Raw genomic sequence first — 24,145 nt, forward strand, 5'->3', positions numbered from 1 at the left:
TTTACGAGATCATGAAGAGGACCAGCAAGCTTGGAGAAACCTTCTAAGAATCTTCTATAGTAGCTACAGAGGCCTAAAAATGATCTAAGCTCCTTGACAGTGCTGGGTACACTCCACTGTCTAACTGCCGCTATCTTGTCTGGGTCTGTACCTATGCCGTCTGCTGAGATCTGATGACCCAGAAAGCGCACCTCTGGCTGTAAAAAATGGCACTTTTCCAGCTTCACTTTTAACCCAGTCTCTTTCAGTCGCTTCAACACCGTCTCCAGCCTCTCTAGATGATCTTGAAAAGTCTGAGAGTAAAGCAGGATGTCATCAAGATACACTAGCAGGATCTGGAACACTAAGTCATTCATGGTGGCCTGCATAAGTCTTTGGAATGTAGCGGGGCCATTACATACTCCAAATGGCATCCTCAGATACTCGAATAACCCAAAGGGAGTGGTAAATGCTGTCTTCTGCCGGTCATCTTTATGCATGGCCACTTGATGATACCCACTGGCCAGATCAATTGTTGAGAAGAACCTCGCCCCACACAGAGCATCAAAGCTTTCATCGATACGAGGTAAGGGAAAAGCATCGCGCTTGGTCTTCGCATTAAGTCTTCTATAGTCTACACACAGTCTAAGACTTCCATCAGCCTTCCTGACCAAGACAATAGGCGCTGCGTAACTGCTAGAGCTCTCCTGAATAATTCCCTTCTTCAAAAGCTGGGTGATATGCTCCTTAACTTCACTGTACTGAGTCGGTGGAATGCGGCGGTATGGTTGTGTAACTGGCCTGTCATCCGTTAAATGTATCTCGTGCTGAACCTTGTCAGTATACCCAAGATCATCATCCCCAAGGGCAAAGACTTCAGAATAACTGGTCAGTAAAGCACCCAACTCAGCTTGTTGTTCAACAGTGCCACCCATATCAAGTTTGTCCAGTAGATGTTGTAAGCTGCTATCAGACAGCTGCAGTGCTTTTTTATTGACAGTTATCTGTTCCACCTTAGCTGATACTCGTTGAAAATTAACCTCACACCCTTGGCTATTTTCCACACACTTCACGGGGACCAGCATGCCTAATTTGGTCCTTGGTTGAAGCCAAACATCTTCCTGGGAAAGGTTGATGACTTGGACCTGAAACAGAGGGCTGTGGGTGGACACTAGTGTGGGCATGACAATAAGGCCACTCGGCAAGGCTACATTTACAGGTTCCAACAGCATTATAACACCATCCCCAACATCTCTGAGACCTTTCGCTGAGATGGTAGCAACCGTTGTGGCAGGGATATAAACAGCATCTCGACCTGCTACACGCCCCATAGATGACTTGTCATTGAGGTCCACTTTATGCATCTGCTGAAATATCTCCCTCCAATCAGAATCCAGCTTGCCACACAGGGTGGTATCGAACTGAGCGTACACCAGCTGTTTGCACCTGCTAAGTATATTCATGCCCAGGAGGCCCGGAACAGAGGAACGAGAGTCTTCAGGCTCCTTCACTACTAGAAAACCACAGTCCGGAATTGTCATCGCCATCGCCTCCATCTCCAACTCAATATAACCCAAGTAGGGTATTCCCAACCCGTTAGCTGCAGTTATCTTGAGCCATCCTGTTGTCGAAAGCATATCATCATCTTCTCCTGATAAATGCTCCCTGAAGAACCCCTCACTGATAGTGCTAACTTGGCTACCTGTGTCCACCAAACATGTCACACTAACACTTCCAATTTTTACATCAACGGTATGACATTTACCAACAGCACGTTCCAGTATTTTGTCACGATCATGGTCAGGTTTACTTGAGCCTATGGACTTTCCTCGTATTGCTTGGCTCAAAGCAACCGAGGGCTCTCGTTTCCCTGTGCTGTAGGGGAACCTGATGGTGCACTGGGTCTCTGCGTACAGTGTCGGGCTATGTGCCCCACCCCCCTACACTTGAAGCAGATAGGCTCCCCGTCATCTGTGAACCTAGGTCTGACCTTAGGTTTGCTTTCATCTCGGTTGTGGCTCTTTTCACCCTGTACAGTAAGATCCCTTACTGCACTTCTCAATTCTCCAATCGCTTTACCCTGTTCAGACACTACTTTTAATACATCTTCTAAAGTAACAGGCCTTTTCTTTTGAGCATCAATAGTAGAGCAATGAGTCAACTCCTCCGTGTAATCACATGTCACTGCACTGCTTTTGACTGTTTTAGGTGCACAGGGCTTATCCTCTACTGACCACATGATGGCCTCATCACGCACTTCAATGAAAGTAGCATCTGGTTTATCTCTGATAAACTTCCGTAGTTCCCTCCTCAGAGACAAATCGCTAACCCCCTCCATGAACTGGTCTCGTATTGCCCGCTTCTCATCAGCTACGGCAGTAGGTGACTGCTTCATTACTGAGCTGAGCATTTGTGAGAGAGCATGTGAAAAATTACGCAAGTCTTCTCCCTCTCTTTGTTTACGACCATAGAAAGCTTGTAATAACTGGGAAGTACTGCGCTTCTCTCCAAAGGCCTGTCGGAGATACCTAAAGATGTCACTTGTTGGGCCAGAATCCCCACCCATACGTAAACGCACTTCCTCTATGGCTGGACTCTTTAGAAGTGATAGCACAAAGTCTACCTGGTCAGCAGGGGTCTGATCTCTGGCCCTAATCACACGTTCGACCTCTTCTATGAATTCATCAACAGAGCGACCATCTTTGATTATATCCCCACTAAAAGGCTGAATAGTGCGTTCTCTAGGTACATATACATATGATCGTCTGGGCTCATTACCTAGGGCAGCGATAGTAGCTAAAGCTTGATCATGTTTCCTGTTTAGTTCCAGCACTTGAGCTCTAAGGGCATCCATACTGTCTGCCGCAACTCCCCCCACGGCTCCCAGGGCTGCGGGCCCAGGAATCACATTATGCACATCTTCTTCATCCCCAGACATTGTGAACAGTTTCAGTTATTATTAAAATACTTAACAGTCTCTGAACACCCAAAAAAACAAAAAGCAGCTGTAAGTTATGCGGATACGTCTTCTCCTCTGGTCATCGGTGTCACCCGGATCCTGGCTCTGGTCGCTGAACCTCCCGCACAGACGTCCTCCACCTCTTCACCACTACCGTATTTTATGTACCGTACGTTTACTATAAGAGCCCAATTGTTATCAGGGCCACCAACTATCAGAAACCCCACTCCTGGTACCAAAATGTGTAACCTGGCAAATAGGGCACAGGACACAGACATATATTGGGGTTCTTTATTTCCCAAGAAGTTGGTGTTGGTTGGTGTAAAGAATGCCACAGTTTGGCAAATATGGCATGCAAGCCTGTAACATAAAATAAATCTAAACAAAATACGGTAGTGGAACTATCTAGAATAAAACAAATAGGAAAGATACCACAATGAAATGAGATATTCCATTTCAATGAAACAAATAAAATGACATTAATTGTGAGTTAAACCTAAAACTCACCACAAACAGTGTATGAGGAATGGCCAACTCACACACTGAGCAAACAATGGTCTCCCAAGCTTCACCCTTTTCCACTGAGAAACACATTACATTCACAACATTATAGTAACCTCTATAAAGAGATGAACCTTACAATTGACTTAATGTAGAATTAGAAATAGAAATACAAAGAAGCAGTACTTACAGTACAAAGACACAACAACTCATATCAACCAAGTTGATATAATAGCTAGTTCAGCTTTCACCTCTTGTTTACAATCTGCAACCATCAACAACATGTATTCTTAATCATCTGGAAATACACTCATACTATACTGCATCAAGAATGTGTTTACATTTGTATCTGAAAATATACAATGCAAGTATTGCATTTTTACCATCAAGATCTTCTCAAAGAATCCCCACAAATACAGGTTGCTTCTTATTATTCAAGACGTTTTTCAGTGTAACCCTTGACCCCCAGAACATGGCACTCTTAAAGTGACAGTGTCACCTGGTGGATTTACATAGAACTACAGGCATATATGTCTGTGTCCTGTGCCCTATTTGCCAGGTTACATATAAAACACACTGGAGTCAATGAGAGCTCAGTGACCAGCTCTATTTATATATAAAATACACTGGAGTCAATGAGAGCTCAGTGACCAGCTCTATTTATATATAAAACACACTGGAGTCAATGAGAGCTCAGTGACCAGCTCTATTTATATATAAAATACACTGGAGTCAATGAGAGCTCAGTGACCAGCTCTATTTATATATAAAATACACTGGAGTCAATGAGAGCTCAGTGACCAGCTCTATTTATATATAAAACACACTGGAGTCAATGAGAGCTCAGTGACCAGCTCTATTTATATATAAAACACACTGGAGTCAGTTTTATTTATTTCCCCCAGTGCCCTTACCCCTTATCTCTATAAACGTCTTGAAAAAAACATTTTATATTGTCCCAACTATAGCCGATCTCCACGTTGTGGACTTATAGATCGGCTATTTGAACTATAGAGATATGCCCCCCACACATGCACGCACGCACATGCACGCACGCACATGCACGCACGTGCGATGTCAGAAGAGGATTGTTTTTCTTCTCTAACATAGCAACAGTAACCATGGGGTAAGAGAGGGGGGCGGGACAACAAGCAGAGCTTGACAGAGTTTGAATTGTGCAACAGACGGAGTACATGCAAGAAGATTTACCTGTAATAACAATGTAAGTATGTTTTAAAAAGTTAAACATTCTGTACTGTATAATATGTTCACTCATTCTCTCATTCAGTGATCCAGAGCACTTACCTATACCTTATCTTATTCAATGTATTTTTGAACATTTGTAAAACCTTTTGTAATTTTTATTTCATGGTTGGTTCTGGACTCTTTCCTGAGCCTCGCCTGTGTCTCATTGTCATTGCTCTTATACTGCCTGAAGTATCTTATCTTTACTGCACATCATACAAAGCAAACACACCTGCATGAATCCACCCTTTGGAACTAACATACATGACTCAGTCATGACTCATGAGTCATGACTGAGTCATGACTCAGTCATGACTCATGAGTCATGACTGAGTCATGACTCAGTCATGACTCATGAGTCATGACTCAGTCATGACTCATGAGTCATGCCGGCCTGTGTGAGTGTGTGTAGAGAGGATATAGTGTTGCCCAGAGCCATAGAGTAAGACAGAGTTATACGACATTGAGGGGTCAGAAGAACAATGCATTGTTTTCAACGAGGGCGGCGCAAATAAGAGCTATTTTAGGCATGCGTGCAACATGACAACTATGTCGAAGTATTGTAACTATAAGTATTGTACAGTGACAACTGAAGTCTCTGTAATGTTTATGTTGTACTGTTACTAAAAAACGATCTAAAATAAAGGGATTTAATAGATAGCATTTCTGTTGGCTTAGATAGCATTTGACACAGACTTATAGCATGTTATGTAGACAGCACTATAATTGTATTGTATATAGTCATAGCACGCCATAGTACATATGTATAGCATAGTAGTGAATATGTATAGTTTATTATGTATAGTGTATGTATAGTTTCACCATATATATATTCCACTGTTACCTTCTTAGCTTACGCATGTTTCATGATAAATGCTTTTATGTGATGTATTCCCATGCTTTTGTTCTTGCTTAAATGTAAGTCGCTCTGGATTAAGAGCGTCTGCTAAATGCCTACATTGTAAATTGTAATTGTAAATTGGATTTAAGATCATTAAAACTGGGCTGTTGCCTGAGTCCAGGGCATTCTGCCAACTTCCGGTCCAGGACTTTGTCACTGTTCACTATGCTCTTTGCCAATAGATAGTCTATAGAAGACTGGCCCCATGAAGTGAACGGAGTTGTCGTAACTCTGTCTAACTCTGAGGCTCTGGTGTTGCCCTACCTGAAACGTTCTAGTTCAAATCACATAATGAAATAAGTAACGGTGAGGGGAAGAGGTGGTGGAGTTGGCTGTTTTAGCAGACAGTTTGAGGGTCCAATGGAGTTGAGAGGTTTTTGTCCGAAGCACTTTTTACAACTTTTCATTAATATTGGTTCCATATTGTTTTAACCAACAACACACAGACTTAAAGGGTGTTCAATGGCACTGATTTATGCAATAATAATAATAATAATAATAATCAAAAACCTCAAAAATGTAGTTTACGGTATGTGGTTTCCTCCCAACAGTCCTGTTTTGCACACTCATGAATACCAACAATCCTTTAGGTGCAATAGAGGGTATGCGCATGCATAAAGTGAGTGGCAAATCGAGTGGCAAAGCGACAGGCAAAGTGACTTTAACATTGTTTAACGTCGTTTAATGCGATCAGATGGGTTGTCAAAGCCAGAAAGACGTTTTTTTTTTTGCCACTCAGTAGGCGTTCCTGCATAACTTGATGATGTCACGTGCGTATACCCTCTATAGAAGTATCATGGATGATGATGACATCGCTGCCCTGGTGATTGACAACGGCTCCAGGACGTCCAAGGCAGGGTTTGCTGGAGACGATGCACCTCGTACCGTCTTCCCCTCCGTCGTTGGTCGGCCCAGAGACCAGGTTCATAACCGTGGCGTGCTCGCATGCCGCAATTCACTTATTTTATGCAATATTGTTTATTTCGTCGCAAACGATTGCCGGTCCATCTACATGTGACGTGCGTTTTATTGTATTGCAACGAGGGATGCCCCGATGTTTTCATCCCCGATCCGATCCCGATAACATGATTTCTGTGTTAGCCGACACCGACACCGAATACTGATACCTGAGAATAATATTTATCATAAAAAATTAAATAAATACTTATTTTATCTCATGTTGTTTATAGCAGACTCCTCACTCTAATGTGCACTTGCAGTTTGGGCAGCTCGAAAGCAAACTCCACATGTCCCAACATTTTATTTACCTGCCATAGTGTCAACCCCTTAGCCCTGTGTCGGATCGGTGGTTAGACTGGCATGTTCGCCGATACCGATATGACCCGGTATGATATACAGAGACAGTATCGGGACATCTCTAATTGCAACCATACATGTATTAGCCACTTTCAACGTGGTATCCCTCCCTAAGGTCATTTTAGATTTAGCTAGATTTAGCTTGACTGATTTAGCGTGCAGAGAGCTTGTAGATCCACTATTTTTGCTGTTTTAGAAGTGGGGGCTTAAGTGTTAACTTATGTTGTGCCACCCCCCAATTTCTTTCTGAAATGACTTTACGCCTCTGGTTGTGTTTTAATTGTGTTCATGTCTTTAGAGCAGTGGTTCTCAACCAGTGGTCCTTGAGGAGGTTGCAGGTGGTCCCCAGCTAAATGGTGGAGAGTTAATTGGTAACCAAATGGATGCTTGTAGATCTTTAACTGTCGAGTTAAATTATTGTTAAACACCCGCATAGCTTAATTTACAAGACGTGTATACACAATTAGATAATGTGTAGAACAATTTGTTACTGTGATCAAACATTTATCTCTCCTATGGTACCAACGGGAGGCATACTTTGGTTAGACATAGCAAAGGTCCGACTGGATTAAGGTTGCAAACTCATTATCCAACGACAACAAAACTATTTGGGGTCTGAGAGTCAAAATCTCATCTAATCGTAGTCTGTGGCTCAAATGATGATGAAAAGGGTTGAAAACCTCTACTTTAGAGTGATGGTGTTGACCTTGTTTCTCTCCTCAGGGAGTGAGCGGTCAGAAGGACAGAGTGATGGTGTTGACCTTGTTTTTGTCTCCTCAGGGAGTGAGCAGTCAGAAGGACAGAGTGATGGTGTTGACCGTGTTTCTCTCCTCAGGGAGTGAGCGGTCAGAAGGACAGAGTGATGGTGTTGACCTTGTTTTTGTCTCCTCAGGGAGTGAGCAGTCAGACGGACAGAGTGATGGTGTTGACCCTGTTTCTCTCCTCAGGGAGTGAGCGGTCAGAAGGACAGTTATGTAGGAGATGAGGCCCAGTCAGAGAGGGGGATCCTCAGCCTCACATATCCCATAGAACGAGGCGTCATCACCAACTGGGATGACATGGAGAAGGTGTGTGTGTGTGTGTGTGTGTGTTTTAAGGCTGTACCCTAGCCCTTATTTTAGGACTGGAACTTCAGCAGGAATTTTCCAGTGAACATTCGGACCAATCATGACAAACACAATTTTTCGGGCCAAACAAAAAAGGGCCAACACGTTTTGTTCTTCTAAAAAAGAAAAAAAAGTGTCGCAGTCGAGGGACTGCGACACTCTATTGTGCAAAAGGATGCCCGTTTAACAGATTAAATGTAATCAGCAGGGCGCAGCAGGGAATCGAACCCCATCCCAGTAAACCAGGAGCTCCATGCCTGTGCCAAAGTGCTTAGTTTGCGATGCAACGCAAAAACCTACCCTAGGATAGGAGCCCTACCCTACCAGCCCTACCCTACCAGCAGCAAAGAATACAAAAACAGATACTTACCGTGAACCATCACGTTCTTCTGCAGATGACAGGCGGTGTCCACAAGTTAGGTGAAATGACGGAACCGGACGAAATTGTGGCAGTCGATGCAAAGGACGCAACGCAAACGAGCGCAACAGCAGGCAGCCCGACGCAACGCAACTGCAGGAAGCCGGAACGCAAACGAGAGCAACACCATCAGTACCCTGCAGAACCACACAAGCGACAGCAAAGGACAATAAACAAGAGTTCTACTCACTGCGCAGCAAGCAGCTCTTCACAGCAGCAGCAGCAGCTAGCGTACAGTTCCTACCTCAATGTCTTGTGCAGGGAGGCATCGGTCTGGAACACTTCACATGGGCTCCAGGGTGGGGGTCCTCGGAAGCCTAAATTGGTGGGGCTGCGGGGCCCACGGAGATGGCTCGTCTCAGGGTCCAGGGCTTGGTGCTGCCTACACCACTGGTCTCGGGACTCTTCTTCATATTCTGGAATTACATAAAGAGAAAAGATAAGTGTCATTAGTGTTATGTAGGCCTACGTCACATTAGAAAACACATGTGGCTGTATAGCCTTGTCAGCCCCCACAACCCACATTTTACAACTTAACATCCCTCCCCAAAGCTTACTTTAATATATAAATCCCCCCCCCCCCTTCCAACTTTTGAAATACGTTTTCCCTTCAGCTTTGAATTAAGTTTAAGCCCAACATTGTATTGTGCGTTTGTGACAATACCAATTTTATATTAAAGATGAAGTGTTAGCATGTTTAACCAAATGGACCCTTACAGCTCTCAAGTGTACAAATGGAACCAAATGGACCCTTACAGCTCTCAGTGTACAAATGGAACCAAATGGACCCTTACAGCTCTCAGTGTACAAATGGAACCAAATGGACCCTTACAGCTCTCAGTGTACAAATGAAACCAAATGGACCCTTACAGCTCTCTGTGTACAAATGGAACCAAATGGACCCTTACAGCTCTCAGTGTACAAATGGAACCTTACAGCTCTCGGTGTACAAATGGAACCAAATGGACCCTGTCCACTGTCTGAAGAGTTTGAATGCCAGTCAAAGACACTGTATGAGCCATATTGGAACAGTTACCTTAACTCTTGTTATAAAACATAACTCCTCAGTGGCATTCATTCACAGAGCAAGTTCCCCAAACAGAATAATTTCAAACAAAGCTAAAGGTTTAAGTTTAACATGTAGTTACCTTCTTGCTACAGACAGACGGTGTGTAACTTCTTACAGACAGACAGACGGTGTATAACTTCTTGCTACAGAAAGACCAAACACAAACCAGGAAGAATACATCAGAATGCTGCTTCCACACAGCTTTATATAGTTGAGGCCATCACAGGAGCCAATCAGCAGCCTGACTCCTCCTAAACGTTAATTAGGCCAATCACACGCAGTCACCACACTTTTTTTCAATTCAAAGGAGCTTTATTGGCATTGAGAAAACGTGTGTGTGTGTGTGTGTGTGTGTGTGTGTGTGTGTGTGTGTGTGTGTGTGTGTGTGTGTTTGTTGCTGATTGGCTGCAGGCCCATCACCAAATGAATGTGCACAGGGGATTTTGGAGAGGGACAGCACAACAAGGAGATAGACATAACTTCTGACAGGAATGCACGAGAAACTTACTTTTTAACATATATCACATTCTCGCCGAGATATATTTTCGAGTTAATAAAAAAGGATTTTATTTAATTTATTTGTTTTATAAAAAAAAATTTATAAAAAAAACCAATGGATCAAACCCATTAATTAAGTGTGCCAACCCTAACGAGCGAACATTCGAACCTTGAATGTTTGGGGACAGCCTTAGTGTGTGTGTGTGTGTGTGTGTGTGTGTGTGTGCGTGCGTGCGTGCGTGCGTGCGTGCGTGCTTGGACCAAATCTCTATTGGAAAACAAATCTCTTTCAAAACTCACTGTACCATTTTAAAGACTCTGTTTATGCGACCCCGCGTCCCCTTTGTCAAACACTTAACAATGTGTAATTAAAAGTATTTATAACTCATTAACCTGTTTATTCCGTGTAGATCTGGTGTGAAACCTGTTTATAATGTGTAGATCTGGTGTGAAACCTGTTTATTCCGTGTAGATATGGAACCACGTCTATGAAGAGCTTGGTGTGACCTCTGAGGAGCGTCCACTTCTGCTGACTGACATTCCTTCCAACCCCAAGGTCAACAGAGAGAAAATGACCCAGGTGATTAAGGTCAAACACGGTCTCTTCCATTCACACAACCCCAAGGTCAACAGAGAGAAAATGACCCAGGTGATTAAGGTCAAACACGGTCTCTTCCATTCACACAACCCCAAGGTCAACAGAGAGAAAATGACCCAGGTGATTAAGGTCAAACACGGTCTCTTCCATTCACACAACCCCAAGGTCAACAGAGAGAAAATGACCCAGGTGATTAAGGTCAAACACGGTCTCTTCCATTCACACAACCCCAAGGTCAACAGAGAGAAAATGACCCAGGTGATTAAGGTCAAACACGGTCTCTTCCATTCACACATGGGCGTCGCTTGGGGTTCCACGGGATGACAATTGCCACCCCCTCTATAGAGCGTTGCAGTCCCGCCCCCTCGAGAGACCCGGAAAGAAATCCCTGTTCATTTTCAGAAAGTATTTATTTAAAGACGTTTACGCCGCAGACAAAGCCAACTCTTGTCGTGACCAATCATGGCAACAAACTAAAATTCTCGGGCCAAACAAAGAATTAGAAAGTAGAAAAAACGGCAGGTTACAACACATTTTTGGTGTTTTTCTTCTTTGTAATTATTAGTTTGGTCCAAAATATTGTGTGTGTTGTCATGATTTCTCACGACAAGAGTTGGCTTCGTACGACGCTTAAAAGGTCTTTAAATAATTACGTTTTGAAAAGCCTATGGAGAAAATGAATGGAGAATAATTTCCTGGGCCGCGACGCTCTATAGACGCAGCTTCAGAACAAAACGTGGGCTAAAGTCCTTGATTTTGCGATGAAATATGCAGAATTGTATGTGACTGTATGCGAAATATGCACGAAATGTTGCGGAATATGCGAAAGAATTAGATCGGGAGCGGCTTATTGTCGGTATCAGCCGGTAACTGCTACCGCTGGAGCGTACTAACAGCACCATCAAAGGAAAATGTGTGACATAATTTGCCGGTATTATGTGATTTTATGCGGGATGCGGAATGTCGCAAAATATGCAAAATGTCCCTCTGCACTGTTATTGCTTAGCGAAATACAAGGTTCACTCCCACTCCTATGTCAGATTTATCTTTATTGTTTCTCATTCATGATCCAGATCCTGTTTGAGAACTTCAACGTCCCCGCCATGCATGTGGCCCTCCAGGTGGAACTGGCCTGGTACGCGTCTGGACGGCACCTTGGTGAGAGAGAGAGAGAGAGAGAGAGAGAGAGAGAGAGAGAGAGAGAGAGAGAGAGAGAGAGAGAGAGAGAGAGCACACATTTGTACCCTCTCAGAACAACTGTGGATTTCACTGTGGCTTTTCACCTGTGCAGACTATAGCTTCGTATGTGTACCTGCCATTAGGCAGGAAGATCAGCCCTTGCCCCGGCCTGTGCTATTCGGGGCATATAGAGGGGGTGTACTAGCACTGGAGGGGCATATACAATAGAGGGGCTGTACGCTGGAAACCTGAAAAAACATATTTTTTTAATGACAGATGTAGTCACTACGACCACAAATGTCCCAAGAAACTAGCTAGCCTACTAATCCTAGCCACCGAGTTTGCTGCACTCTGGGAGAACAGAGCAGCGAAATTCTTTGTTTTGATTATAGGTGTGCAGTGGTGCTCGTTTGAACCACGGCTAGAATAGAAGGCTGTTTCAACCAATCAGATTGCTTCCTCGAAACGACCTGTTTGTTGTATAATGTTCTTTTGGGAACAGTATAAAGTAAAGACAGTGACTAAATGGACCTCTGCTTCTCCAGGTATTGTGGTTGACTGTGGCGATGGTGTGTTTATATAATGGACCTCTGCTTCTCCAGGTATTGTGGTTGACTGTGGCGATGGTGTGTTTATATAATGGACCTCTGCTTCTCCAGGTATTGTGGTTGACTGTGCTGATGGTGTGTCTCTATAATGGACCTCTGCTTCTCCAGGTATTGTGGTTGACTGTGGCGATGGTGTGTTTATATAATGGACCTCTGCTTCTCCAGGTATTGTGGCTGACTGTGGCGATGGTGTGTTTATATAATGGACCTCTGTTTCTCCAGGTATTGTGGTTGACTGTGGCGATGGTGTGTTTATATAATGGACCTCTGTTCCTCCAGGTATTGTGGTTGACTGTGGCGATGGTGTGTTTATATAATGGACCTCTGTTCCTCCAGGTATTGTGGTTGACTGTGGCGATGGTGTGTTTATATAATGGACCTCTGTTCCTCCAGGTATTGTGGTTGACTGTGGCGATGGTGTGAGCCACGCTGCGCCCGTCAATCAGTTCCACGACGCTAAGGTGGTGCCTCATGCCATCAAGAAGCTGGACCTGGCTGGCTCTCAGGTGACTGATCATATGATGCAGTTGCTCAATGACAGAGGCTGTGGAATCACTGCTGGTATGTACCATTCTGACTCATGTGGTGCAGGGAACTGATGCTTTGATCATTTGCTGTGTGTAAATGGTGCATTTTTATACTGTAGCGCCTTTATCCAAGGCGCTTTACATAGATTGTGCATTATACATTCACCCATTCACACACACATTCATACACTGATTGCGGCGGAAGCCATGCAAGGCACCAACCAGCACATCGGGAGCAATTTGGGGTTCAGTGTCTTTGCCCAAAGGACACTTCGACATGTAGGAGGAGCCGGGATTCGAACCGCCGACCCATGGATCATTGGACGACCTGCTCTACCTCTTGAGCCACAGTCGCACGTGTGTGTGTGTGTGTGTGTGTGTGTGTGTGTGTGTGTGTGTGTGTGTGTGTGTGTGTGTGTGTGTGTGTGTGTGTGTGTGTGTGTGTGTGTGTGTGTGTGTGTGTGTACGTGCATGCGTGCGTGCGTGCGTGCGTGCATGCACGTGCGTGCGTGTGCATGTGCGTGCACTATACTTTCTTATAATAATGGTAAAGTCAAGTTTTTTCGTGCGAGCAAAGGAAAAGCATTTGATTGGGAGGAATGTACAGTATGAATATTGCTAAATGTTCTCTGTCTATTACTGACGTTTATGATTTTGTTGCCGCATTTTATTCAGTTATTCTAACTGTTCTATTATTTTAATGCTGTCTATTTTAAATGTATGATTCAAATGTGCTTGTATAATAATTTCTATGTTTAATGGTCATGATACAACACTGTGACCGACTAGTCACTACCCAGGGCAAGGAAGGACACAACACAGGGCAGCTTCCTTAAGTTTGTCTTTTTATTCCTTCATGTGCTGCAGGGAATTATACACAATAATATCACATTACACAGGAGAGGCGATAGCTCTCCACTGTCCGGACAGAGGAGTGTTTGTGGAGATGACTGATTTATCCTGTTGTCTGTTGATCAAGTCCATGATGCACAACAGGTGCGCAGCCACGCCCAGCTCTGAGTCCAGTTCTAGTTTGACTCAGGCCAGGTGTGACTGCTTAAATCAGTCACCCTCCATCTCACAAACACATTTAGTCTTTAAATCATAATCAGACCCATTTCAGATATCTGATCATATATGAAATATCCCCGCTATATGAATATTTATTTTACGAATAAAATATGTCAGATAATGAAATATCTGATCAGATAATGAAATATTAATGAATCTCTTCCTCCACAGCGGAGCGTGAGCTGGTGTATCAGATGAAGGAGAAAGTGTCCTACGTGGCGCTGGACTTTGACCAGGAGATGCAGAGCGCTGCCTCCTCCTCCTCCTCCTCTTCCTCCCTGGAGAAGAGCTACGAGCTGCCCGATGGTCGGGTGATCACCGTGGACAACGAGAGGTTCCGCTGCGCTGAGGCCCTCTTCCGGCCCTCTATCATTGGTTAGTACACGTCGAATTAAAATAAAGTCGATTTTTCAAAAATAGCAGACCTACAAGCTCGTAGCGCGCCACTCGGTGGCGCGCTATGAGCTTTTAGATCTGCTATTTTTCAATAGCTAAAGCATAACATAATGCTAATACCAAAAGGGGTTCCCGCCCCAAAATGGGTTAGATATGTCCGTCAGTGTTGTTCTCGTCGACTAAAACTATAGACGAACATTGCTCGTCGACTATACCTTTTTTCACTGGCGAAAACTAAACGGAAACTAAATGAAAACAAGCTATGACGACTAAAACTATAAGACTAAATATATTGACAATTTCGTCAACAAATACAAACTAGACTAAAATGTTAGGAAGGGACTAGTGGACAACAGAACCAGTATAAACAAAAGACAAGTCATTTTTCACTTGGTTTCATGCTGAAAATAGTGTAATAGTGTAAAATCAGTCATTACGACGGCATCAAGGCGCGACAAAATACATTTTAGTCGACTAAAATCTTATGATATTTAGTCGACTAAAACTAGACTAACACTAAGACATTCCAAGTGACAAAATGTGACTAAAACAAAGACTTCCAAAGACTATGACTAAACTAAAATAGAAATTTGCTGCCAAAATAACACTGATGTCCGTCCGTCCGTCCCCCGAGCAAGCAGTAATAAGACAAGCTCGGAACATCTTATCTTATCTTATCTTATCTTATCTTATCGACCCCTTGCATGTATTGAACCGAGAGTACGATTGATCTATACTGCCATCTGGCTCCACGCTGTGAGTATAATATATTTAAGCACTCGTGTGTTCCTCTGTCAATTAAAATGCTTAATCAGAAATTGCTAAATGGCAGCAACAATAACTGACTAGACGCACTTTATTGACTAGTTGCACTTTATCAAAGCAATGTGCAATATCTCTGTTTTTGAGTGGTGCAGCCACCAGCAATGTCCGTGTTCACCCATGTGTTGGTTCACCATTGGTTCACCTATGTGGCCATGAGCACCAGAATGACTATTAGTACCAGTAGGGGGCGCTGTTTGCCAGAAACAGAGAGAGGGATAGTGTGCTGCACGTGCTGCAATGTTGCCTGCTAATGAGAGAAAGAGAGAGATGGAGAGAGAGAGAGAGAGAGAGAGAGAGAGAGGAGGAGGGAAGTTGCACCACTCAGTTCACACGGGTGTGATTTTTTTTATGTTCTTGTTGTTTCTTGGTGCTTTTATTTTCATTTTCTTCTGTTGAATGTGTATCTATATATGCAGCTTGTGACTATCTCCACATTTCTCCGGAGGGAGACAAATACAGACAACGTTGAACCTCTGTCTCTCCTGCTCAGGTATGGAGTCTGTGGGCGTCCACCAGATGACCTACGACAGCATCATGAGCATAACCTCTGTCTCTCTCCTGCTCAGGTATGGAGTCTGTGGGCATCCACCAGATGACCTACGACAGCATCATGAGCGTAACCTCTGTCTCTCCCAGGTATGGAGTCTGTGGGCGTCCACCAGATGACCTACGACAGCATCATGAGCATAACCTCTGTCTCTCTCCTGCTCAGGTATGGAGTCTGTGGGCATCCACCAGATGACCTACGACAGCATCATGAGCGTAACCTCTGTCTCTCTCCTGCTCAGGTATGGAGTCTGTTGGCGTCCACCAGATGACCTACGACAGCATCATGAGCGTAACCTCTGTCTCTCTCCTGCTCAGGTATGGAGTCTGTGGGCATCCACCAGATGACCTACGACAGCATCATGAGCGTAACCTCTGTCTCTCTCCTGCTCAGGTATGGAGTCTGTGGGCGTCCACCAGATGACCTACGACAGCATCATGAGCATAACCTCTGTCTCTCTCCTGCTCAGGTATGGAGTCTGTGGGCGTCCACCAGATGACCTACGACAGCATCATGAGCGTAACCTCTGTCTCTCTCCTGCTCAGGTATGGAGTCTGTTGGCGTCCACCAGATGACCTACGACAGCATCATGAGCGTAACCTCTGTCTCTCTCCTGCTCAGGTATGGAGTCTGTGGGCGTCCACCAGATGACCTACGACAGCATCATGAGCATAACCTCTGTCTCTCCTGCTCAGGTATGGAGTCTGTGGGCGTCCACCAGATGACCTACGACAGCATCATGAGCGTAACCTCTGTCTCTCCTGCTCAGGTATGGAGTCTGTAGGCGTCCACCAGATGACCTACGACAGCATCATGAGCGTAACCTCTGTCTCTCTCCTGCTCAGGTATGGAGTCTGTGGGCGTCCACCAGATGACCTACGACAGCATCATGAGCGTAACCTCTGTCTCTCCTGCTCAGGTATGGAGTCTGTAGGCGTCCACCAGATGACCTACGACAGCATCATGAGCATAACCTCTGTCTCTCCTGCTCAGGTATGGAGTCTGTGGGCGTCCACCAGATGACCTACGACAGCATCATGAGCATAACCAGCGTGGACGTCCGTCAGCTCCTGTTTGCAAACGTCCTGCTGTGTGGCGGTACCACCCTGTTACCGGGCTTCGCTGAGCGCCTGCAGAAGGAGATCTCCGCTCTCGCTCCTTCCACCGTGAAGGTCAAGGTACGAGGAGGATGTATAGCTATTTAACCCCATTCTGACCTGAGATCAGATTCTAAAAAAGATCTTCTACATCCTGACAGTTTCCCATTCTGACCTGAGATCAGATTCTAAAAAATGTCTTCTACATCCTGAGAGTTTTCTGAAAAAGCTATGTTTCTATGTCAGTGGTCTTCGATTTTTCAAAAATAGCAGACCTACAAGCTCATAACGCGCCACTCGGTGGCGCGCTATGAGCTTGTAGATCTGCTATTTTTCAATAGCTAAAGCATAACATAATGCTAATACTAAAATGGGTTCCCGCCCAAAATGGGTTAACTTGGGGGGAAAAAAATAATTCTAATGTATAATTTGTTGAAAGGGATTTTGGCTATGTTGTTTTTAATTTCTCCTATGTTTTTTATTTCTTATTATTTTTTTTATTTTTTACTATGTTTTATTTTGAGTTTAGTGTTTGTAAACAATTGTAAGTATTGCCTTTGTTAAATGTTAAATGTTTGTCTGTGTCGGACCCCAGGAAGACTAGCTTTTGTCAAGGCAAAAGCTAATGGGGATCCTTATAAACAATAAACAATAAACTTTGTGCATAGTCAGTGAGTTTAATGTATCGACACAATTAGCTCTTCGCTAAATCTCACCCCAAATGTCCAATGCCAAATCCAAATAGTTTAGCAACTGCATGTTGCTGCTATGCAGGTCAAGCTTTCGGCCACCTCATAGCTGTCAACGTTATTTTGCATGGCTGTGTTGTTGAACATTTACACGGCTTAATGTCGGGAAAGACTGACCCACCCAGGTGATGGCAATAATACTAATGACCGTAGTCTTTTCGTGCAACATGAAAACTCCTGTCGGGCGGCCATTAAAAGTAGATTTACGCTGTAATGTCCTCCTATTTCTATTTTATTTAAATAATGTCATGCACATTTGCCCAGTGCATAGCCTACTGCAGGCCTGTTTGACTAAATCTATGACATTTTTAAAGACATTTTGAAGGTTTTGCTTCTGAAATAATCAACAATGGGTGAGAAGGACAGCTTGACCTGTCTCTCTGAAACGTGCCTATATTTCACAAGGACGAGTTGGGGAGGGACTTATAGCGAAGGGCTAATTGAATTAAACATTGGGTCCAAGCATTAATCAAAAGCCCATGAATAAAAAGGTACAATACTTACACAACACAAAATCCCATGACTCCATGAATAGGATAGACCTGTCTATGTGTTACAGTACAAGTGAGAAAAACTGAATAGGTATAAGGGATGGGGGGGAGGTCACTCGGTTTTCCAGCGCGGCCGGGTCGAAAAGCATCATCGGGGGCTGGGGTGGAGATTGCCGGCCGTCGGTGGGCCCCGGTGGGCCCCGGTCAGCCCCGGTCAGCCCGTCATCACAACCATAAACAAGGCCGTCGGTGGGCCCCGGTGGGCCCCGGTCAGCCCGTCATCACAACCATAAACAAGTCTATAGTCGGCATGTCCCTCTCATTGATTGATTGATTGAAATCTTTATTAAAGGGATTGTGACATTTAAAACACATTTTTGTAGATTTTTTGGCTTTTTTGGCTTTTCTTGACATCAATTTCACCAAAAAAAAACGAAATTTGAACATTCAGTGTATTCTCTGCTGTCTGGACTTTTGTGAATAATTATGCAAAAATGTCTCATCTGGTTGGACGGCAGGCATATACGTAGATCCCTGCTAAATCTCCGCCCCCTCCCCTCTGCTCCCTGCCTAGTGCCTACCCTCGCTTCCTCATTGTGACCGCGACTTTGTTTCTTTGTAATACTTACTAATAATGGCTTCTAGAGAAAAATCAATCTGCTCTGTTGTTGGCTGTGGATACCAACTTACACTGGATACCAACTGGCCTAGATGACTCTTTTATTTTTGACGACGTTCCTACCACGTTGTCAAAGAAGCGCATCTTGGGTTGACAGGAAAGGGGGAATTACCGACATCTACAGGCTAAAATAATGTGTTTTTCCATGGCTTCTCAGGATGAACTTTACACATGCACAAACACTCGTGTCAAGAAATACTGGAGTGGAGTTGAGTGTTCAAACCTTTTAGACACGTTTGAAGGACCATGGCCAAGACTTTTAATGTTGTTAAAATTATGTTATAAATCATGTCATAATACCTTTAACAGTTTGTAGAATTTACAGTACATTTTAAGCACAAACTCAATACAAAGACTGTCAACTGTGAGTGGACGACCCAATTAAGCATTACACTTGTTTACAACAGGGTCCACATTGTTCAATTCATCAAAACATTTAAAGACATACAAACATTTAGAGACATACAAATAGACATTTCTCTGTAGGTAAAGAACAGAACAGGAATTCATCATATGGGAAGAAAAAAAAGGGAAAAGATGCAATATACAGTGAGGGAAAATGGGAGGGGGGGGGGGGGGGGGGGGGTGGGGGGGACTCATGAAACAGAGAGCAGTGGAGAATGTTCCCTGCGTGGGTTAGTGTTAGGGGTGTCAGCAGGTTGTAACGTGTAAGCGGGGGAACATCGATTTCAGGGAACATAGAACCAGGGGAACATAATAGGTACAGTACATTCTTATTTTGGTTTTCGTCTGTGAAAAAAAGCCAACAAACACTTTTTCATCGTAATTGACGAACACTGCGGGATGGATTGTTGAAAGTGTCTTCCTCTCCCTGCTCTGCTGCTCTCCAGGTCGTTGCGGATGCTGAGAGGAAACACGGTGTGTGGATCGGTGGGTCCATCCTGGCCTCTCTCTCCACCTTCCAGAAGATGTGCCTCAGCAAGCAGCTGTATGAGGAGCACGGGACCTCTGTTGTCCATCGTAACCAAATGGACCCCTATTAGATCTTGGGAGTATGCGTGAAATGAGACCAAATGTTAAATGTATATTGTTAAACTTACTTCATTTAGAAGAAGTCTAAGCACTTAGAATGGATAATGGAGAGTTGAGACGGAGAAAAAAAAAACATTTAAGTCCATATAATTTATCCTGACCCCTGCCCCAAATCTGTCCTGACCCCTTATCCATAATTTATAAATGTACGACACACGTTAGTGTCAGAGTTTGGGAGTGCTCGTTGGATATCACTCAACAGCCCAGTGTACCACCTTGTGAATTGGCACATAATGCAGGAGGCAGCAGGACGTTGCTTTACTAAAAACAATTGCTTCCAAAGTCCAATACTTTAAAAAAATCACACCCGTGTGAACTGAGTGGTGCAACTCCCCCCCCCCCCCCCCCACACCTCTCTCTCTAGTTCTTGCAAGGAAGTAGCTCATAACAGTCTACATTGGATTTTTATGAAACAAACACTTTGCAGATAGACAGAGGATAATTCAAGCATTTCGCACAGCTGCAATTTTGGTGAGTTTAATAAAATCAGATAGGACAGATGGAGCCTTCTTTTGTCATGTGTTTGAGACAATATCCCTTACCATTTTGGACAAAACCTTTTTACTTGACATTTAACCACTTGCACAGATTAGCATCCCTATTCTGGGGAGGAACAATTTGCCCCAAAATAGCCGATCTACAAGCTCACAACATGTCACGTTGTGACGCGTATAGTGAGTGTAGATCTGCTATTTTTGGTGAAGGGACTTTGTTTACTGTTGATGTAAAGTAAATCACACTACTCGTGAATGTTTGTTTAACTGCTCTAAACAAGCATTAAAAAGTCCATAGACTTGGCTGCCTGCACATGACGTAATTGCAAAAGCCAGGCGGTGGAAGGGCGCCAGGCACGGACCTGTGTGGGACAAGCACAGGAACTCCTGAACAGAATAATTAATTGCATTTTTATAGCGTTTGTCCAAGTGCTCAAAGCGCTTTACAATGGTTCATTCATTCATACGTTGGGAGGTGAAGCGGCGAACAGTCGACGCCAGCGTCCTCACTTCCCACATTCACACACCAACGGTGGCAATGCTCACACCGACCGACTCATTGGAGGCAATGTAGGGTTCAGTATCTTGCCCAAGGACACTTCCACATGTGGACAGGAGGAGGAGCCGGGACTCGAACCGCCGATCCAGGGATCATTGGATGACCTGCTCTCGAGAGTGGAGTTAGAGTGATGCCAAGGTTGGCCTTTAGGCTAAATGCCAAGAAGACTGAGGTTATCACCTACAACATCTCGATGGCTTCCCGTCTCTGTGGGCTGAAGGCGGGGGCTCCTCGCCCCAGGGGGCAGCTCTCCGTGGGCTGGAGGCGGGGCTCCTCGCCTGGGGGAACAGCTCGTCAATCACGTCCCGTCTCCGTGGTCGTGTCGTGGAGCTGGAAGAGGTCCCTCATGTCCAGCATGGCCCGGCGGATGTTGGCGCCGAAGCGGTGCGAGTCGGTCTCGGGGCTGGAGTGCTTGGAGGACACGTGGAAGTTGATGAGGTCCTCGCCCACCACGATGTACGACACGCCGTAGCCGTCGTCCGCCACGGGCCCGAAGCCGCCGCCCAGCGACACGTACTCGGGGTGGGTCGCCAGGTTGCGCAGCGTCTCGGGCTGCAGCGGCGTCTGGCTGGTGGACAGCCGCCACGGCTCCGACAGCACCTCGCGCAGGAACGGCGAGTCAGCGCCCAGGTACTTGGAGATCACGTAGAGGCAGAAGAGGTGGCGGTCGATGCCGCGGCCCGTCATGGCCGCGCGGTACATGCCCTGGTGCTTCTCGGCCGCGCGCCTCAGCAGCGCCAGGCGCCAGGAGGCCGCCGCGTCGTTGTCGTCGCCGTCGTCCATGGCGCGCACGAAGGCGCACGTCTCGGCGGTGCAGGAGCGCACCGTCTCGGTGCGGCCCTCCAGGAAGAGGCGCGTCATGGCCGACTCGTACGTCAGGCAGAAGGCGCCCTTGTCGCGGCGGTGCGCCAGCTGCAGGGCGATCTGCACGAAGGCGTCGGGGCTGACGCGGCAGCGCTTGATGAGGCCCTTGCCGAAGTCGTCGAAGGGGAAGACGTGCGCGTCCACGTCGTCCGCCAGGCTCCGCGCCACGGCCAGGGAGCCGCGGATGGCCTCGCGGCACTCGGCGTGCAGGTCCCAGCGGAGGCGCTGGGGCGGCGGCAGCGCGGGGTGGGGCTCGCCGCGGCAGTGGCCGTCCGCGGCGTAGCCCAGCCCGCCGGGCCCGGGGTCCAGCGAGAGCACGTGCTCCCAGAGGTGGCCCACCACGGGCGCGTCGGCCCAGGAGTGCTCGGCGTTGAGGCCCATGGTGCCGTTGGCGAACACCACCAGGTTGAAGGACTTGTCGAACCAGCGGTCGTGGCACTTGCCGTGCAGCAGCGCCTTGGCGAAGGCGTCGAGCGAGCGCACGGGGTCGCCGGCGTCGAAGCGCTGCTCCGTGTCGTCGAGCGTCACGAAGAAGGCCGCCTTCTCCACGGCGTCCAGCGAGCGGCGGTTCACGCCGCGCGCAAAGTGGGCGCTGCGCGCTGCCGCCCACGGCGCCCGCTCGCCGGCCGTGAGCGCCGCCAGGTGCTCCTCGCCATCGGCCGGCGGCGACTCGTCGGCCAGGATGCGGGCCATCTGCTGCTCCATCTCCCGCGGGTGCAGCAGCCGCCCGTCGTAGAAGAGCGTCACGCGGAAGTAGCGCCCGCGGTGGTACACGGCCACGTGGCGGCTCTCGGCCACGTGCTGCACGGCGTCGGCCTCGGCGCCCGGCACGCGCGTGGTGTTGAACATGCGCTCGTACTGTGCCGAGCACGTGGGCACGGCGCCCCCCAGCACCATGAGCGGCGCCACCGCCGCGCGGTCCAGCGCGCGGCGGTACAGCATGATGGCGTGGACGGCGTTGCCTGCGCGCGCCGCCTGCACGCGCGTGGGGAACACGTACAGGAAGTCCATGGCGTAGTAGTTGCTGTTGACCATGAGGGGCCCGCGGCCGCGCAGGTACACGTACTCCTCCCACCAGTCGCTCACGTAGTTGTTGGCCCACCAGGCCTTGAGGCGCAGGTAGCGCTGCAGCCGCGGCGCCAGGCCGCGCTCGAAGTCGCCGGCCAGCGCCGCCATGCGCGCGTACTCGCCGTCGTCCAGCAGCGGGCGCACCGACTCCAGGTAGCGGCGGCAGGTGTCGCTGACGGCCGGCACGGGCAGCCGCGGCAGCGACGTCTGGAAGCTGTACAGCATGGGGGCGGCGGCGCCCGAGAGCAGGCGCACCGCCAGCACCCAGAGGCGCGTGCGCCAGGGCGGCGGGGCGCCGTGCGGGGCGTCGATCCAGCCGTGCCACGAGAGCATGCAGCGCAGGGCGGTCCGCGCCGCCAGGACCGCGCCCACCCACAGGCCGACGCCCACCAGTGCCCCGCCCAGCGTGCGCCGCACGTCCGCTGACACGCGGGGACACCACGACGCCGCGCCCGGCAGGCGCCGGCCCAGCGCGGCCCACAGGCCCAGCGAGGGGTCGGCCACGCGGCGGTAGCGGCAGCAGGACATGTAGCACGCCACCACGGCCGCCAGGCCGGCGGGGCTGCCCGGGTAGGCGTCGGTCACCAGGCCGTTGCGGAAGCGGACGAAGCGCTTCTTCCAGGAGTAGACGCCCGAAAGGTAGATCTGACGCAGCGCCTCGTTGTTCATCGTGCAGTCGATGCCGTCGCCCGAGACGGTGAACTGGAAGGCCACCGCCTGGCGCGCTTCCGCCATCTTGTCGGGTTGATTAACAGAAGCCCGGCTGGCTGCCCCTTAGGGATGTGCTGGCGGATCCGTACGGCTTGCCGAGGAACCGATGCGGCCGATGCGAATCTGTAGAAAACCTCCGCTGTTTAACTTAGAATGTATCCTATATCCTGTATCCTGTATGCTCCGGAGATGCTTGCTGGGCCAGGGGACGTGAGGCGAGATGAAAGGGTCTGGGCTTTCCATAGCAGGCCTACGAGCGTGAAACACAACGCATGGTTGTCGTCGTGAGCAGCGGAAGATCAGCGTACCTGGCGTCGGAGCGTTGGTATTTCATGGGTTCAGTCTGTGACGTCAAGTCATCTGTGATGATGTCATCACAGCGTTGTGATGATATCAGCACTTTTTTCTTGCCGAATATTAAACACAATTTTATTCACAAAAAGTGAAAGAAATTCACACTCGTATGAAGTGAGGGGCGCTCTTATATACATCATCATATACATGCTCTTATTGTACATCATCATATACGTCACATTCCGTGCTCTCAGCCAATCAAATCATCACATTCCGTGAGGCCTGATGCCTGGCCTCAAAAGTCTAATATCTCTCCCAGTCCATATAGGGATATCCCTTTGG

General features: G+C 47.2%; 2 protein-coding genes across 2 annotated transcripts; one reads left to right on the forward strand and one right to left on the reverse strand.

The window, feature by feature from the left end:
- Positions 1-6,381: 6,381 nt before the first annotated feature.
- On the forward strand, positions 6,382-19,764 carry LOC310856141 (actin, non-muscle 6.2-like; the record flags this gene model as incomplete). The annotated part of the gene is made up of 11 exons (XM_083761387.1): positions 6,382-6,507; positions 7,850-7,969; positions 11,665-11,749; positions 12,772-12,939; positions 14,148-14,351; positions 15,764-15,844; positions 16,138-16,213; positions 16,366-16,439; positions 16,590-16,663; positions 16,764-16,922; positions 19,612-19,764. The coding sequence occupies 11 exons, from the start codon at positions 6,382-6,384 to the stop codon at positions 19,762-19,764; spliced, it is 1,320 nt and encodes a 439-aa protein (XP_083617513.1).
- Positions 19,765-21,160: 1,396 nt separating this feature from the next.
- LOC310856142 (carnitine O-palmitoyltransferase 1, liver isoform-like) lies at positions 21,161-23,533 on the reverse strand (the record flags this gene model as incomplete). Its single annotated transcript, XM_083761388.1, has 1 exon — positions 21,161-23,533. One exon carries the CDS (start codon positions 23,531-23,533, stop codon positions 21,161-21,163), a length of 2,373 nt encoding a protein of 790 aa, XP_083617514.1.
- Positions 23,534-24,145: the final 612 nt, after the last annotated feature.

This window comes from Protomyctophum parallelum (assembly GCF_964188405.1).
Source record: "Protomyctophum parallelum genome assembly, chromosome: 3".
Lineage (NCBI taxonomy): Eukaryota > Metazoa > Chordata > Actinopteri > Myctophiformes > Myctophidae > Protomyctophum > Protomyctophum parallelum.